General features: G+C 48.0%; 1 protein-coding gene and 1 long non-coding RNA gene across 2 annotated transcripts in view; both read right to left on the reverse strand.

Moving 5' to 3' along the window:
* Positions 1-3,567, reverse strand: part of LOC117080783 — a 54,235-nt gene extending 50,668 nt beyond the window's left edge. Inside the window, exon 1 of the long non-coding RNA XR_004435954.1 lies at positions 3,286-3,567. This is a non-coding gene — a long non-coding RNA (uncharacterized LOC117080783). The remainder of the gene's footprint in view (positions 1-3,285) is intronic.
* Positions 3,568-9,202: 5,635 nt separating this feature from the next.
* Positions 9,203-15,201, reverse strand: part of SWAP70 (switching B cell complex subunit SWAP70) — an 86,445-nt gene continuing 80,446 nt past the window's right edge. The window contains exons 10-12 of the mRNA XM_033206052.1: positions 13,949-14,147; positions 12,808-12,904; positions 9,203-12,135 (exon numbers count right to left, since the gene is read on the reverse strand). Coding sequence (XP_033061943.1) covers positions 12,029-12,135; positions 12,808-12,904; positions 13,949-14,147 — 403 coding nt within the window. The 3' untranslated portion in view covers positions 9,203-12,028. The remainder of the gene's footprint in view (positions 12,136-12,807; positions 12,905-13,948; positions 14,148-15,201) is intronic.

Below are 15,201 nucleotides of genomic sequence, written 5' to 3' on the forward strand. Positions count from 1 at the left end.
CATCTCTCCAACCCCACACGCCCTCCTAATCATTTATACTTCCTTTTTATTCCCCCTTTTTTTTTTTTTTGAGACAGAGTTTCACTCTTGTTGCCCAGGCTGGCATACAATGGCGCAATCTCAGCTCACTGCAATCTCCACCTCCCGGGTTCAAGCGATTCTCCTGCCTCAGCCTCCTGAGTAAGTGGGATTATAGGCATGCACCACCACGCCTGGCTAATTTTGTATTTTTAGTAAAGACAGGGGGTTTCACCATATTGATCAGGCTGGTATCAAACTCCTGACCTCAGGTGATCCGCCTGCCTCGGCCTCCCAAAGTGCTGGGATTACAGGAGCCACCGTGCTTGGCTGATCACTTACACTTCTAACCATCTGTCTACAGATCAGTCCACTAGTCCGTTCATCCCTATAAGCATCCATTATCCTAGAGTCCACCCATCACCCATCGATCCATGTAACCAACAACTATCCATCCATATGTGGATGGATAACCTCCTTTCATAACCTCCAGGTAGAGTGGAGTCAGCTCATGAAGGATCTCATCACAGGGCTGAGGCCATCCAACTTTAATGCTGAAAAGTGAGAAGCTATGGAAGGATTTTGAACAGGAAAGTTATATAGTTGGATCTGTATTTTAGAAAAATAACTCTGGGCCGGGCGCGGTGGCTCAAGCCTGTAATCCCAGCACTTTGGGAGGCCAAGACGGGCGGATCACGAGGTCAGGAGATCGAGACCATCCTGGCTAACACGGTGAAACCCCGTCTCTACTAAAAATACAAAAAACTAGCCGGGCAAGGTGGCAGGCGCCTGTAGTCCCAGCTACTCCGGAGGCTGAGGCAGGAGAATGGCGTAAAACCCGGGAGGCGGAGCTTGCAGTGAGCTGAGATCCGGCCACTGCACTCCAGCCCGGGGGATAGAGCAAGACTCCCTCTCAAAGAAAAAAAAAAAAAAAAGAAAAATAACTCTGACAGCTATGAGCAAGATACTTACTGTCTAAAGGCAGGAAGACCAGTTGGGGTAATATTAAAATATTCCAGATGATGAATTAGGGCAGAGGCACAGGGGCTTCAGAAAAGAAGATTCAAGGGAGAGACAGGGAAGCAGGTCTGGGAACAAGCGCAAGCCAGAAGGGCAGGCCTAGACAAAAAACTGCCTAACAGGGGGCCTCAGTTTTGCAACCACCAGCTCAGCCCAGGCACTGTGTTTGTCCCAGATCTCAAGTGGGACCAGGCCTCTTGCACATTCTGCACATTTGGGGCAGAGTTCCCAAGAAGCCCAATCCAGAACCAGTCTTCACTGGGCCCTTCAGCAGAGCACTCTGTCCTACATCTCAAGTCTCTGAGTAAGTGATGTGTCCAGAGTACACATTCCCCCACCAACTCATCTCACAGCTCAGCCCTGGCTACAGAAAGCAAGGGCCTCTTCTCTGTTAATTTTCTTCAGCTCCTCAGAGGTTGGGCCTCTGGCCCAGTGAAGTCAGGGTCTGGGAGGTAGCCCTGGCTCCCTGCCCGCCCACAGAGGCTATATTTGGAGCAAGACAACTCCCTCTGGACACAGAGCTTGGGACCCACCCTGCAGGGCTGCCCCAACCAATTTTACCCAGTATCCATGCAGTGTGGTTGTCACTCACGTTTTCACTTGTTAGTTCATTCATTTGTTTACTCATTTATCATTCCACAAACATTTATTGATCTGCTGGTATGATGCAGCAGGTACAACAGGATGTGCGGTGGGCGCATATCTGTATATGTGTATATATGGTTCTCTCTAAGCAGGGATGGCAGAACATACTCTGGGTGCCCTCCCTCAGGGTTCAGTGGTGATGATGACTCACACTCAGGTGTATATGGCATCTGTGGGGACCTGTGCGCAAGTGCATGCTGGCACGTGCTCTCTGAGGAGGTAGCTATGACTCAGTGGCACGTGGCATCTGTGGGTACCTGTGTGGATATGTGTCTGAGTGCAGGCAAGAGCATAGACGCTAGCTCCTCAGGGGGTGGGGGAAGTGGTTGTGACTCAGCTGCACATGGTGACTGGGAGCCTACAAGCCAGCTATGACTTTATGGCTTTGTTTATTTGCCAAGCCAAACAGTTAGTGTTGGGCACAAATATTCTATCAGAATGTGCATGGAATAAGTCCTGAGCCAGCGACCTCCAGCAGGCAGGAGAGACTCAGTAGTCTTGGCCCAGCAGCATGTGTCCCCCACCTGCCCCCTCCACCGTAGGTATACAGGTCCTACCCTCCCCTCTTCATCCTCTCCACTCCTGCCTCCTGGAGACTCAGCTAGCGCGTCCCTCATTGACTCTACATCACCCCTCACCCACCGGTCCCAGGTGCACACACAAGACCAGGCCCAGAGGTACAGGGCTGTGGCCGTCAAGCTGCCAGCCCAATCCATTTTTCTACCATACCAAAAACCCCTTCTTTTCCAGACCCCATGACGGCGTCTTACTCCAACATCCTAGCCCCAGTTGTAGGCTCGGCAAGCCCGCTCCAGGGCCCACTTCCCATCTCGGCGGCCGCAGACGCGCTGCCTCCCCATCGGCGCGGCCCCATCTTCACCTCTGAGCTCCTTGCCCCTCTCTCCCTGGCTGTCTCTGTCCTTATCTGTCCCGAGTCTATCTTTGTCTCTTCTCGAGCCGGACTGTCTGCAGCAGAGGCTTCACCAGAGTGGAGGTGCTGACAGAGTGGGGGTGTGGGCAGGACACTCTGTGTCCCTTCTTGAGCCTTATCGGGAAAACTTAAGTCACTGCTCAGGGCTCAGACTGGAATTTCGCCCTAGATGACCTTGCTGGGTCTGCCGGGGGCCTCCGCGGGGACAGCCAGGGTCAAAAGAGTCAGGAAACAGGCCCCTGCTTGTGGGCCGCCAGCCCGCCCTCATCCCAACCAGGCCGCCTGCAGCGCCCTCCGCGGGAGACGCCGGGGAGGGGAGAGAAGGGAGAAGACGGGAGGGGCGGCCCCGTCTTGGGCACTCGTAGGGACCAGCAGGAGGCCGTGTGGGGCTGGAGTCGTGACCACGGATGCCGCAAGGCCACAGGGCCCTCCTCGGGGTCCCGGCCGGAAATCCTCAGGGGCCCGAGGAGGAGCCCGGGCAGCCACCTGACCACCTCCCCGCAGGCCGCAGGCAGGCGGCGCGCCGTACTCGCGGGGAATGCGGGAAGAGGCCTTCGCGTCTGGACACCTGGGCTTCGTCCCAGAGCCGTCACTGCTGTGTCCCCTTGAGCAATTGCCTAGCTCCCTAAGCCTCACTTTTCACACCTGGAACATAGGAAAATTGCGCCCACCTTCTGGGTCGTGGCAGATAAAATGAGTTCACGTCAGGGCTGGCTCTCAGGAGGCGCTCAGTGCCCGTGGCTTTCCTCCCCGGTGAGCAGAACCCCGGGGCAGCTACCCGCGCCCTGGCACCCAGAGCGGAGCAGCTAGGAGCGGAGCCGCCACCGCACACCCGACCCGACTCGACCCTGGTCGGCCCTGCGCGCCGGGGTCGGGGATGGAACCTGCGGGCGCGGCGCACGCCTGCCACCTGGCGGCGAAGCCACCTGGCCGCCTGTCCCGCCCACGGCCGCGCGGGTGCGCAGGCCTGCACCACCCAGTCGCCACCACCTCGCCGCGCCCCGCCTCCCTCTCCCAGGGACCCCCTAGGCCACGCCACGCCCCTCCAGCAGCCCAGCGAACCCCCTTGGCCGCGCAGACCTGCGCTACCAGGTTGTTTCCTCCCCTCCTTCCCTCGAAAACGTGTGCATTTCGTTACCCGTACACCTGGAACCGGGGTCATTTCAGGACCTCCCAAGAAGGGTCAGGATGGTGGGATTAGCCTTAAGGGGGCGCGGACGCAGGTTGCGCGGTTAAACCGCGTGTTCCTGTTTCAAACAAACCTAAATGTAGGCCTGGAAGGCTGTGTACTGAAATCCTAGCGCTAGGTTGGTGCAAAATTAATTGCGGTTTTTGCCATTGTCGGTTGTCTGCAGAGTGAGATTATGGCGAAGCATTTTATTTTTTTACATACCTGCTTTTTCTCAATTTTCCACATTGGGTATGTATTGGTGATAAGGAAAAAAACACTACAAAAGTTATTTTTTGAAGAAAAAACAAATCACATGGAGAGACAGAGGGGGACGAACTGGCCTATCAAGGGGATTTCCGGAAGTTAACTTTCTGGTATCTCTGTTTGCATGTAGACTCCCAGGGCCCCCTGGGAGAAATAGAGAACTAAAGCCCAGGACTTGAGGCATTGGGGTGGATGGTCCATCTTTCACATATGCTGGGATTAACTTCCTTTAAGATAAAAGAAAGGCAAGAGTTCCCAGCCTTATTAGAGTAACGTGGGGCAGAGCCTCCAAATAAACCAGAAACTCTTGAGAGTTGAGGTGGTCAGTCACTGCTGTCTGGTTCAAGCTCTGATTGGACCCAAGGGGACCAGATCCAGGATATATTTGAGAACAAGGAATTTATTTCAGAAAGGGGCCACTCAAAAGCCAGCATTTACTAAGAACCTGCTTGGTACAGGGTGCTGGAACTACCACAACAGGCTGCCCCTGCCCTTAAGGAGTTCTGGGCTGACTTTTGGGAAAGTTCATCAGAAGTGACGGGTAGTGAGTGAGGCAGATCAGCAGGAACATTACAAGCCGCAGGAACCGTCATCGGCTGATACAGGCCCTGGGAGGTAGAGTGGAGAACAGCTCTGGCCCCCACAGTTAATGGCCACCAACGGAGTGACAGGACCCTTGAGGGGAGAGCAGAGGCTGGAGGTCCTTGGGGTCTACTGGGAGGTGGCAGCCACGGGATCTTGGGTCCTCTCCACAGACTCGCTGGAACCTTCCAAAGAGCAGGTGTGACTGGGGAAGTGTGTTGCTGGGCTGTTGCCCTCACCTAGGACCTCATCTGTTCACTCATCCATTCACAGATTTGCCAGATACCTGCCTTTGCCGGACACCTCAAAAGTTACAGACCTGCCTGTGGACATGCACAGAGCACCTGAGGTATTTCCCAAACTCTCCAGTAGTAGCCTTGAATGGCTGACCTACCGCAGTCACCTGCCAGATCTTCTCAGAACTGGCCAGCCCACCAGCAACATGCCCATTAAGTGGCCTGGCCCAGCCCAGATGGAAAACCCCCCTCCACGTGACTTTCTAAAGAACATGCATGAAGACAAAACACCAGGTGCCTCAGGTGTGACACCGTGAGGACACATCACCTGTACAGTATCCTAACCCACCCAAGATGACACAGTAAGGTAAAACCACAGTAGAGCCCAGGCCTGTTTGACTCTGACGTCCAGGCTCCTTTCCAACTTAGTGCCCTAAAGGCCTGATTGGGGTGGGGGTAGGGAGGAAGATTCAAGCACTGACTGCTTGTAGCCCAGGCTGGGAGGGCAACAGCTTTAGAAAAAAAGCCATTCATTGCTTTAACCATCTTCCAGCTAACTGCAAGGCCATGGGGCTCTGGGATGAAGTCTTCCACCTCTACACCTTGTAAACAAGGATTCCAGACACACCCTCCAAATGGAATGGAGACACATGTTTGGCAGAGTTGGACAGTGACGCTGGTCTCTTATCAGCCTGGACTTTGAGGGGAGTGGAAAACCGATGAGTTTGGAGGTGCAGCAGCCCTGGTATCCCCTGAAACCAGCCTGTGGGAGGACAGTCTTCCCAGGGGAGCTGCTCAGGATGGTCCTGGTCCATGCATCAGGAAGAAAACGGAACCTGAGAACAGAGGGAAAATGCAGAAAGTGGGGCAGGGAGGCTGCTCCCTGAAACCCCCATGGGTTGCTGGTTCAAGCAGAAAGTGTTGCTGAAGGGGGAGAGGCAGGGTGAAATGGAACAGGAAACGAGGACTTCCGATGAGGAGGAGGGGGCAGTGGGCTGCAGAATGGGGTTTGCTAGACAAGAGTTTTCCTCTACCCACTCCTAAAGTCCTGCTGGACCTCAGCTGGCCCCTGTGAACTGCTGTTGGGGATTTAAACAAAGTCCTGCATTCCTGTGGGTGCACAACCCTAACAGACCATGGACTGCGTCTGTGTGGTGGGAACAGGAAAAGGCGGATGAGTGTAGCCCCGCTTGGAATTTAGTGTCCACCACAGATGTATCCACTACCCAAGGCCAAAGACTCGGTAGCCTCAGAAGCCTCAATGGAAGCTGAGCACAGGACTAGAAAGGGTCAGGGCCCTCCTCTGCATGTAGGGGTGGCACATGGCAACCAGCTGGGTGATGGGGAACTGAGAAATTAAATGTTTGACATAAAAATGTAATCAGGACCTGAGAGGAGGTGGGTAGTATAATGAACAGCATCCTAGAAGTCCGGTACAGATTTCGCATGTCCCCTTCTAGTTCCTTCTCTGCAAATTGAAACGTGAGTCCAGGTGCAGTGGCTCACGCCTATAATCCCAGCACTTTGGGAGGCCGAGGTGGGTGTATCATTGAGGTCAGGTGTTCCGAGACCAGCCTGGCCAACATGGTGAAACCTGTCTACTAAAAATACAAAAATGAGCCAGGTGTGCTGGCACATGCCTGTCATCCCAGCTACTTGGGAGGCTGAGGCAGGAGAATCCCTTGAACCTGGGAGGCAGAGGCTGCAGTGAGCTGAGATCACACCACTGCACTCTAGCCTGAGCATCAGAGCGAGACTCCATCGGAAAAAAAAAAAAAAAAAATTTAAAGGTGAGCCAGTTCAGGCATTCTAGAGGCACTGCAGTTACAGACAGTAAACTGCACAAATCCTGGGTGTAAAGTTGATTGTTTTTTCCTATGTAACCACCATTTACAGCATCCCAGAAAGTTCAAGTGTCCCTTCCCAGTCTATAGTCACCCGCCTCCCACCCTCACTTCTAAATCCACTGATTAGCAGTGTCTTGGAAATTTATATGGAATCATATAGTATGTGCTCTTTTGTGTTTGGCTTGTTTGCTCAACATTATGTCCATGAGATTCAGCCATGTTGTTGCATCTCTCTGTAATATGTTAATTTTATGTTAGTTTAGGTGTAGTATCCTTTGTCTGGATACACAATTCGTCTGTTCTCTACTGGTGGGTATTTGGGTGTCTCTGGTTTGGGGCCATTATAATAAAACTATTGTGAATCTTCTTATACAAGTTTTTTGGTGGACACCAGCCTCACTTCTCTGAAATGAGTGGAAACTGCTGGGCCAGAGGGTAGCTGTTGTTTTTAGCTTTAGTGGATATTGCCAGGTAGGAAGTAGGGAGGTGATTATTACAGTCTCTAATATATAAAGAAAGGAGTAGAGGGGGAAAGAGAGGAAAGAAATAGAGATTCCATAAACTATTCCCAAGACTGATCCTTTAAGAAATCTGGAGGTCAGGAGATCGAGACCATCCTGGCTAACATGGTGAAACCCCGTCTCTACTAAAAAATACAAAAAACTAGCCGGGCGACTGTAGTCCCAGCTGCTTGGGAGGCTGAGGCAGGAGAATGGCGTAAACCCAGGAGGCGGAGCTTGCAGTGAGCTGAGACCCGGCCACTGCACTCCAGCCTGGGCGGCAGAGCGAGACTCCGTCTCAAAAAAAAAAAAAAAAAAAAAAAAAAAAAATCTGGAGCACCTCCTCTGCACTGTAAAAGCTGAGGAGTGCCTCTTCCCACCTTTTCATTATGTCTTGACCTTATTCACCTGATCCTCACCCCACTAGGGCAGCTGTGCCTTGCTGGAACTACCCAGAAGGTTGCAATTAAGGCTTGACCAGTTAGAACAAGCACAAGCGCTGTGCAGGACACATCACCACCTGAGTGGCAAATGTGAACATTCATTCCTCACAAGCTGCTAAATGGTGCTGACAGACTCACCCTGTGTTTCAGCACCTGGAAAGAAATCAGGGTTATGGCAGCTTTTACACTTCACGCTTCAGCAACTTGCATCATAGTCTTTAAAATATATCCAAAGCAACCCCCTCCAGAGGCTCTGGGTGTGTCAGAGGTCCCGCCCTCTGCTCTCTGCCAGCTCACAGAGAAACAGGCATTCTCCCTTCCAGGTGCTCCTCATTTGCACCGAAGAGGTCAGTCAACTCCTAGGACATCTGAAAGGCAAGTGTTCTGGATAACAGAACTTGCCTTTCTGTGGAGCAGGTTTTCTCAATCTTGCCACTACTGACATTTTCGTCCAGATAATTCTGTTACTGGGGGCTGTCCTAGGCATTGTGAGATGTTTTGCAGCATCCCTGGCCTCTACCTACACGATGCCAGCAACAGTCCCTCCAGTTGTGACAACCAAAAATGTCTCCAGACATTGCCAAACGTCCCCTGGAGGGCAAAATCACCACCAGTTGAGAACCACTGTGATAGAGAAAGAAGAGTTTGTTTTTTTTTTTATTTTTGAGATGTAGTCTCGCTCTGTTGCCCAGGCTGGAGTGCGGTGGCGCGATCTCCGCTCACTGCAAGCTCCACCTCCTGGGTTAACACCATTCTCCTGTCTCAGCCTCCCAAGTGGCTGAGACTACAGGCGCCCGCCACCGCGCCCGGTAATATTTTTAGTAGAGACAGGGTTTCACCGTGTTAGCCATGATGGTCTCAATCTCCTCACCTCGTGATCTGCCCGCCTCAGAAAGAACAGTTTTTAAACACACCAACCAGTGTCCTCTCCCTCCCTCCAAGAGGGAAAGATCAGCTTTCCAATATACACTCAAGCTGGACTGAGTGGGCCCACTTAGTCCACAATAGGCATTTTATCTTGGCAACAATGTAAACCACAACAACAAACAAAAAGCCACATGGTTTACTCTGGTGAAAGAAAAACTGAAAGGCATACAAAGAAAACTAAGGAAAACAGAGGTAAGAAAATTTGAAGGTAACAGCAATAATGAATGAGAAATCATCTTTGTAAGTTCCCGTTTGTGAGCTGACACATCAGCCATGGCTTGCCCACATTCGTGACTCAAACACCAAAGATGAGGCCATAGCTAACTTCTTGGGTTCTAAACTCCAAACCCAGTGTTTTCAGGAAGTGTCCCTAAACCAAAGTCCATCTCATTATATGAAAATACATACAGATACACCCAACTTTACCCCCACTGTTTTATTAAATCAGACAGTTAAATGTATATTCTGGTATTTTTAATTTTCTTACTGGGTCCATTTTACTTAAAAAAAAATACAAAACATTTTTAATGTATCTTAGAAAAATCAGCAAAAAATTGAGAAACTTGAGCATATTACATTGTACAATGGTTTCATACGAATGTTTTAAAATCATAAATATTTGGTTTCCTCTCAACATACCACATCACAAAAATACATTTCAAAAACTTTTTTCATGTATAATTCCTGTGAATGATCATATCCCTACTTATTAAGGAAAACACCTGATGACAAGCACTCAAACACTCCTGACATTTTCTGTACAGTAATTACAAAAGTAAAACCAAGAGTTCTGTTGGCCCTTTGACAGGTGAAACCATTTTAAATATTAGGAAGAATTCACTTAGTATCAAAATATAATTCCAAATGGGATACACTTAGTTCACTTCTTTGCCATCTTTGATTCACAAGTATCTATCTTAGCCAAAGCACTGTTTAAAAGGATTTTGCCTTCTAGACATAGTGCCACTGAAAACCAAGATGTAGTAACACTACGCATTAAACAGAAAGCTTTTGCGCAACCACATATATGACTGCTTGGTCATGTCAAGGTCCACATGTGACCAGAAAGCAGGCAGTCCTTAGGCGGATGACCAGGGGCCAGGCAGTGAGGTCTTCAAGAACCCAGGGCTAGAGCAGCTAAGCCCCAGGTCATGTTATCAGCTACAGTTGTGGAATAAGCCAGGTTTAAGGAAAGACATTCTGCAAAAGTGTGGGGCCTATTTCACAACTTCTAGAAGTAGAAATTCACATATTCCATCATGACCCTCCCCACCATGCAGAGACTATTTGACTCCCAAGGCCACACTGTTTCCATCCCATAGATTTCACATAGGTGACTAGGTTCTTCGTAAAATACTTTTTCCTCATTCTGGAATGACGGATACTGGAGTCTTCTGGTGTAATGTGCAATCAAACCACAGGAAAGGTTCCATTCCTTACCTAAGTCTCGTTGGTCTATACACCTGCCAGCTACTGAATAAAATGGTAATACTGATAAATGTCTGGGCAGAAATCCAACACCCAAATCAGCTGGCAAATTTCAAAGGCACATGATACAAAAATATTTTAGACAATAAACTTTATAAAGGCAACTATAAGAAATCATTAAATAAAGTTACATTTTTATTAAACAGCCCAAAATCTTAACACAAATACCTACAGACCATTTCTTCATTGGCAAATATTTTCCAGTCATAAAAGGTGATAATTTATGGGATTATATTCGTTTCCTCTCATGTAAATAAATACATACACGGAAACCTCTAATACCACTCTCTCTCGATGTATACATCTGTTTGGAATTGCTTTCTTAGTATGCACTCAGCAAGCACTAGCATAAGAACACCTGAGGTTCTCTGTCCTCATTTAATACTTGTAGAGAGAAAAGGACTTTATTCTACTGAATTCTGCCCTTTTTTGCAACAACTGAATTATCCTCATATTTATTTACAATTTTAAGCTTGATTGCTGTCCATGGAGTTACTGTTGCTTCTCAATTATAACTACTGTTAGAAGGCTTGATTTCATAAATGTTCTTTTAAATCTAAAGATAGATAGAAAACCTTCCTTAATACTCCTTTCAAATCAGATGCATATAAACTATGATCCCAATCTCCCTGTTACACTTATTTCTATTGGATATTTTCTCCGTTGTCACTATAGAGGAAGGGAAAGGCAGAAAAGCTGCCCACCTAACGAAGGCTAACATTATGGCTAGGCTAATATATTGACATGCTGTCATCTTTATGATGTTTTGAATCTAACTAGCAGACATACAGTTAACTTCCTGTTGGCCATGTGCATCTCATCTGCTTTCTTTATGATCCAAATAATTTTCATTTCAAATTAGCTTCTTTCTACTACTCAGCATAATCCTCTCACAGCCTGGCATATACCTGGTAGCACATCATTCAATGAGAGAGTATGAGAGAAAATTAGGTTAACAATATGAGGCAAGGGGGTAGTCTCCTTTAAGGTGAGGGGAAAGGAGATGGGAAGGAAACATGCCAAGTGTATGATGGTTAGGGAAAGAAGTATCTTAGCAGAAGCTAGAAAACCTCTACTAACAGGATTACATTCCAAAAGGGCAACCAGGAAATGGCAGTGACTCCGTGACTTCTCTGTCAGAGCACCAATGGTCAAAGGCATTCCACGCCAAGTGTCAGGGAATGGAAAGCAAACTGGCCAATCTAGTTTAACAGCACATACTCAGAGAAGGAAACAAAGGAAACACGCTGCCAAAGGAAAGAGCTAACATCCAGTCCACAGAGGTTCTGAGTACCCAATGGCAGTGAGCCCCTCCAAACTCTGCAGAGCTGACTGTGCTGCCTGCAGCCTGCCTCATTTGGGGAAGAATCTGAGAGAGCTAAAAGACAAATTTCAGAAGGTGATGTTTTCAAAGAAAGAGTAAATAAATAGCTTGACAATGTTGACTTTTTTTTTTTTTTCTTCTTTTCAGGTAGCCCTTGTTTGCAGGAAGATAAATAAGAAGGCTTCCTTAGGATATTGACGCACTTGGAGAGGCATGGAAGGAAGAACAGTTAAAAGCAGCAAAGCCGTTTTTTTTTTTTTTTTAGATGGAGTCTCGCTGTGTCACCCAGGCTGCAGTACAATGGCGTGATCTCAGCTCACTGCAACCTCCGCCTCCCAGGTTCAAGTGATTCTCCTGCTTCAGCCTCCCAAGTAGCTGGGATTACAGGCGCCCACCACCACACCCAGCTAATTTTTTTTGTATTTTTAGTAGAGAAGGGGTTTCACCAGGTTGGCCAGGCTGGTCTTGAACTCCTGACCTCAGGTGATCCACCCACCTCGGCCTCCCAAAGTGCTGGGATTACAGGCGTGAGCCACCGCACCCGGCCCCCAAAGCCATTTCTTTTGTCTTTAGCGTAAAGCTCCCCTGCCATGCAGTATCTACATAACTGATGTGACTGCCAGCAAGCTCAGTCACTCTGTGGTCTTTTTCTCTTTCCAGTTCTTCTCTCTCTCTTCAAGTTCTGCCTCAGTGAAAGCTGCAGGTCCCCAGTTAGTGATCAGGTGAGGGTTCTTTGAACCTAAGAGACAAACATGCTTTAAATACAGGAAGTATTATATTCTTCAAGGTACCCCATCATTTTTCTACAGACAAAATAGTCACTTTCTTACTTTATTTCTTCTTTGAGGAACATCCATAAATGTCATACCAGCTAAAACAATTAGAAGATGTATACCGAGGGGATTAACTGGGCACTCTTACCTGTTAGGGGATAAGGTTTTCAAGAGAAACTTACCCTAAACAGCTTGTTTTTTTTTTAATTTGGGCTAAAAAAGTTTCTTTAGTACAATTCAAATACACAAGTGAAACAGAAAAATAAATTTAAAAATAAATATATGGGCTGGGCACAGTGGCTCACGCCTATAATTCCAGCACTTTGGGAGGCTGAGGCAGGCAGATCACGAGGTCAGGAGATCGAGACCATCCTGGTTAACACGATGAAACCCGTCTCTACTAAAAATACAAAAAATTAGCCAGGTGTGGTGGCAGGCGCCTGTAGTCCCAGCTATTCCGGAGGCTGAGGCAGGAGAATGGCGTGAACCCGGGAGGCGAGCTTGCAGTGAGCCGAGATCGTACCACTGCACTCCATCCAGCTTGGGCGACAGAGCAAGACTCTGTCTCAAAATAAATAAATAAATTAATTAATTAAATTAAAATTAAAATATGATTACTTCATAGAGTCTGTTGTTACCTGGTTCTATCAGTCGAATTAATCCTTCATGATGGGCCACTTTGTCCTTCCAGCTCTTGGTCTTATCAGCTGCCATCTCCAGCTTCTTTTTAACTTCCTGAAACAAAAGTGGATTTTGGACTATGCAGACACACAGGTAGTTTAAGAACCAAATCACAACTATTGGGCCCTTACTACATATTTGTGAATTATCTCATTAAATCCTCTCATAGCCCATTCTAAGAAGCGGGAATTACTATTACCCCATTGTACAGAGTGAAAATGGGTTCAGAGAAGGTCAGTAACCTGCCTAGGGTCACACAACAGGAAATGGTAGAGCCAGAATTGGAACCCAGGCTGTCTGATTCCAAAGCCTATTCTTCTACCATCTGCACACTAATTACAATGGGTGTATGGCTCTGTGTGCCAGTTACAGTTTACTACCTCTCCACTCCAAATCCACCCTGAACCGTCCTGCTGGTGATACTAAAATAATTCTCCCTAACTAGCTGGCAGCATAAAGCTTTGTCACTAGAGGGTGCTGCAGGGACACGATGAGGGAGGGACTTTTCTTCTAGGTTCCAACTCAGTGGCTCCTGTGGCACTCAGAACACCCGAAGTGCTCACCACCGGTGAGTTTTTGTAGCACCTCCCTGTGGGCAGCTTTTGCCAGTGCCCCAAAAGGTGGCCTCCCACTGAGCTTTGCTGGCACAGCACCTCAACAAACTTTTCTGCCATCCAGGCACCCTCTCCACAGAGGTCTGGATCACAGCACTGGGGTTACGGGGCAAGGAGCAAAGAATCCTCTTCCATATCCGTTCCCTCCCTGGTGCTCTGCCTCAGTCTTCGAGGCAGTGGCTGCTCCCTACGTCTGCCATTCCTGCATTCTCAAAGCCTTCTTTACAACACAGTAGGTCATTTCCTGTTACAGTTAATAATGTTTTACATTAAACTTTCCCTGTTCAAATTACTGTACAGTTTCTGTCTCTGACGGATGTATAATACATCTTATCTCCTGTAAAAATGCCCTCTTTCTTCTTTCTTACAGCTAAGCAAGATTCTTACTACAGCTTCATATTGGCAGCTAAATAAATAATTCTATTATTGATAAAAGTTTTTCAAAAATTTAAATACAGAAGTTTGCAGGGCCAAGTCTCATCACCTCGTACTGCTCAAGTGCTTCTTTGCGTTCTAACTCAAGCTGCTCCAGCTGCTCCATGGCCTCCTGCAGGGCCTGTTCCTTCAGGACACGCTGATTCTCCAACTCCTGCTTCTCCGCCTCAGTTGTCTGAATGGCCTGCTGCTGCTCCAAGTGCCACTTTTCTAGTTCAGCCCTCTTGGAAGACTCTTCCTCCAACAACCTACAATGTGGAGGAAAGCTCCAGATCAAATCCTGCCCAAGTCACCACCCTGACCCAGCAGATGAGGGAAGCATTTTAGACAAGAGAATATTTGAGGTCGTCTAATCTGCCTCTCATTCCACCAGGAGGAAAGCAGGAGCCAGAGAAGCTCATATTCACAAAGCCGGTAAAGCAGCCCATGTGTCCTGCTCTAAGCTCTCTCAGTTTCACCCTTTTGTGAAATAAAAAATAACATTTATCCAGAGTTTAATGTGTGCCAGGAACTGGCCTAAGAGGCAAGTGTATTTTCTCAATTAATCCTCACAGTAAATTTAGGTGCTGTTACTCGTATTTTAGAGATGATGCAAGTGAGACACGAAGGTTCAGTGGCCTTTTTTCTTATACTAAGATGAACTCTCCCATCCACTACTCTAGTTCCATGAAGGAAGTATCTACACCCTCTTCCCTGTGATAGCCCTTCAGCAACTGGAAGGCAGCTTTGTTACCTGCTGAGAACATCCTTCTCTAAGAAGACCACCTCCAGCCTTCACTCCAGCTTCCAGATTCAATATCCTTCTTTGGAGACACTGAGGTCTCCTCAGATGTCTCTTGGAGTTTGATGTACACAATAGAACACAACACTACAGATGTGGTCTGACCAGTGCAGAGTTTAATCACTCAGGTGATGTGTATTTTTTGTGCCTTCTACATGCTTTTCTAGGCACTGGGGATGTGAGAATGAACAATACTGGATGGGTCTGTTTTTTCATTCTAGTGGTAAAAGTATGGAGGGGTAATGGACATTTCCAGACACATGAAGGAGTTCAGAGGCTGGGCAGCCTAAGCACCTGGAAATTCAAATTCACAGGCCAGACACCTGCCCTCCCACCCCTCAGCAGCTAGGGTATGGTGGAGGCACAAGCTGGGCTTAGCTAAGTAGATGCTCCTTCTGGAACTTTGACTCTGAAGCAACTGGCACAAAGAAGCAGAGCCAGTAGAGAATTCATCTTGCTAGTGGCAGTAACATCCAGTGTTGAGTGACAGTAGGCGCGATGGCACTGATGATGCCTGGTAC

This window comes from Trachypithecus francoisi, unplaced genomic scaffold (assembly GCF_009764315.1).
Source record: "Trachypithecus francoisi isolate TF-2019V2 unplaced genomic scaffold, Tfra_2.0 Lachesis_group8, whole genome shotgun sequence".
Taxonomy (NCBI): Eukaryota; Metazoa; Chordata; class Mammalia; order Primates; family Cercopithecidae; genus Trachypithecus; species Trachypithecus francoisi.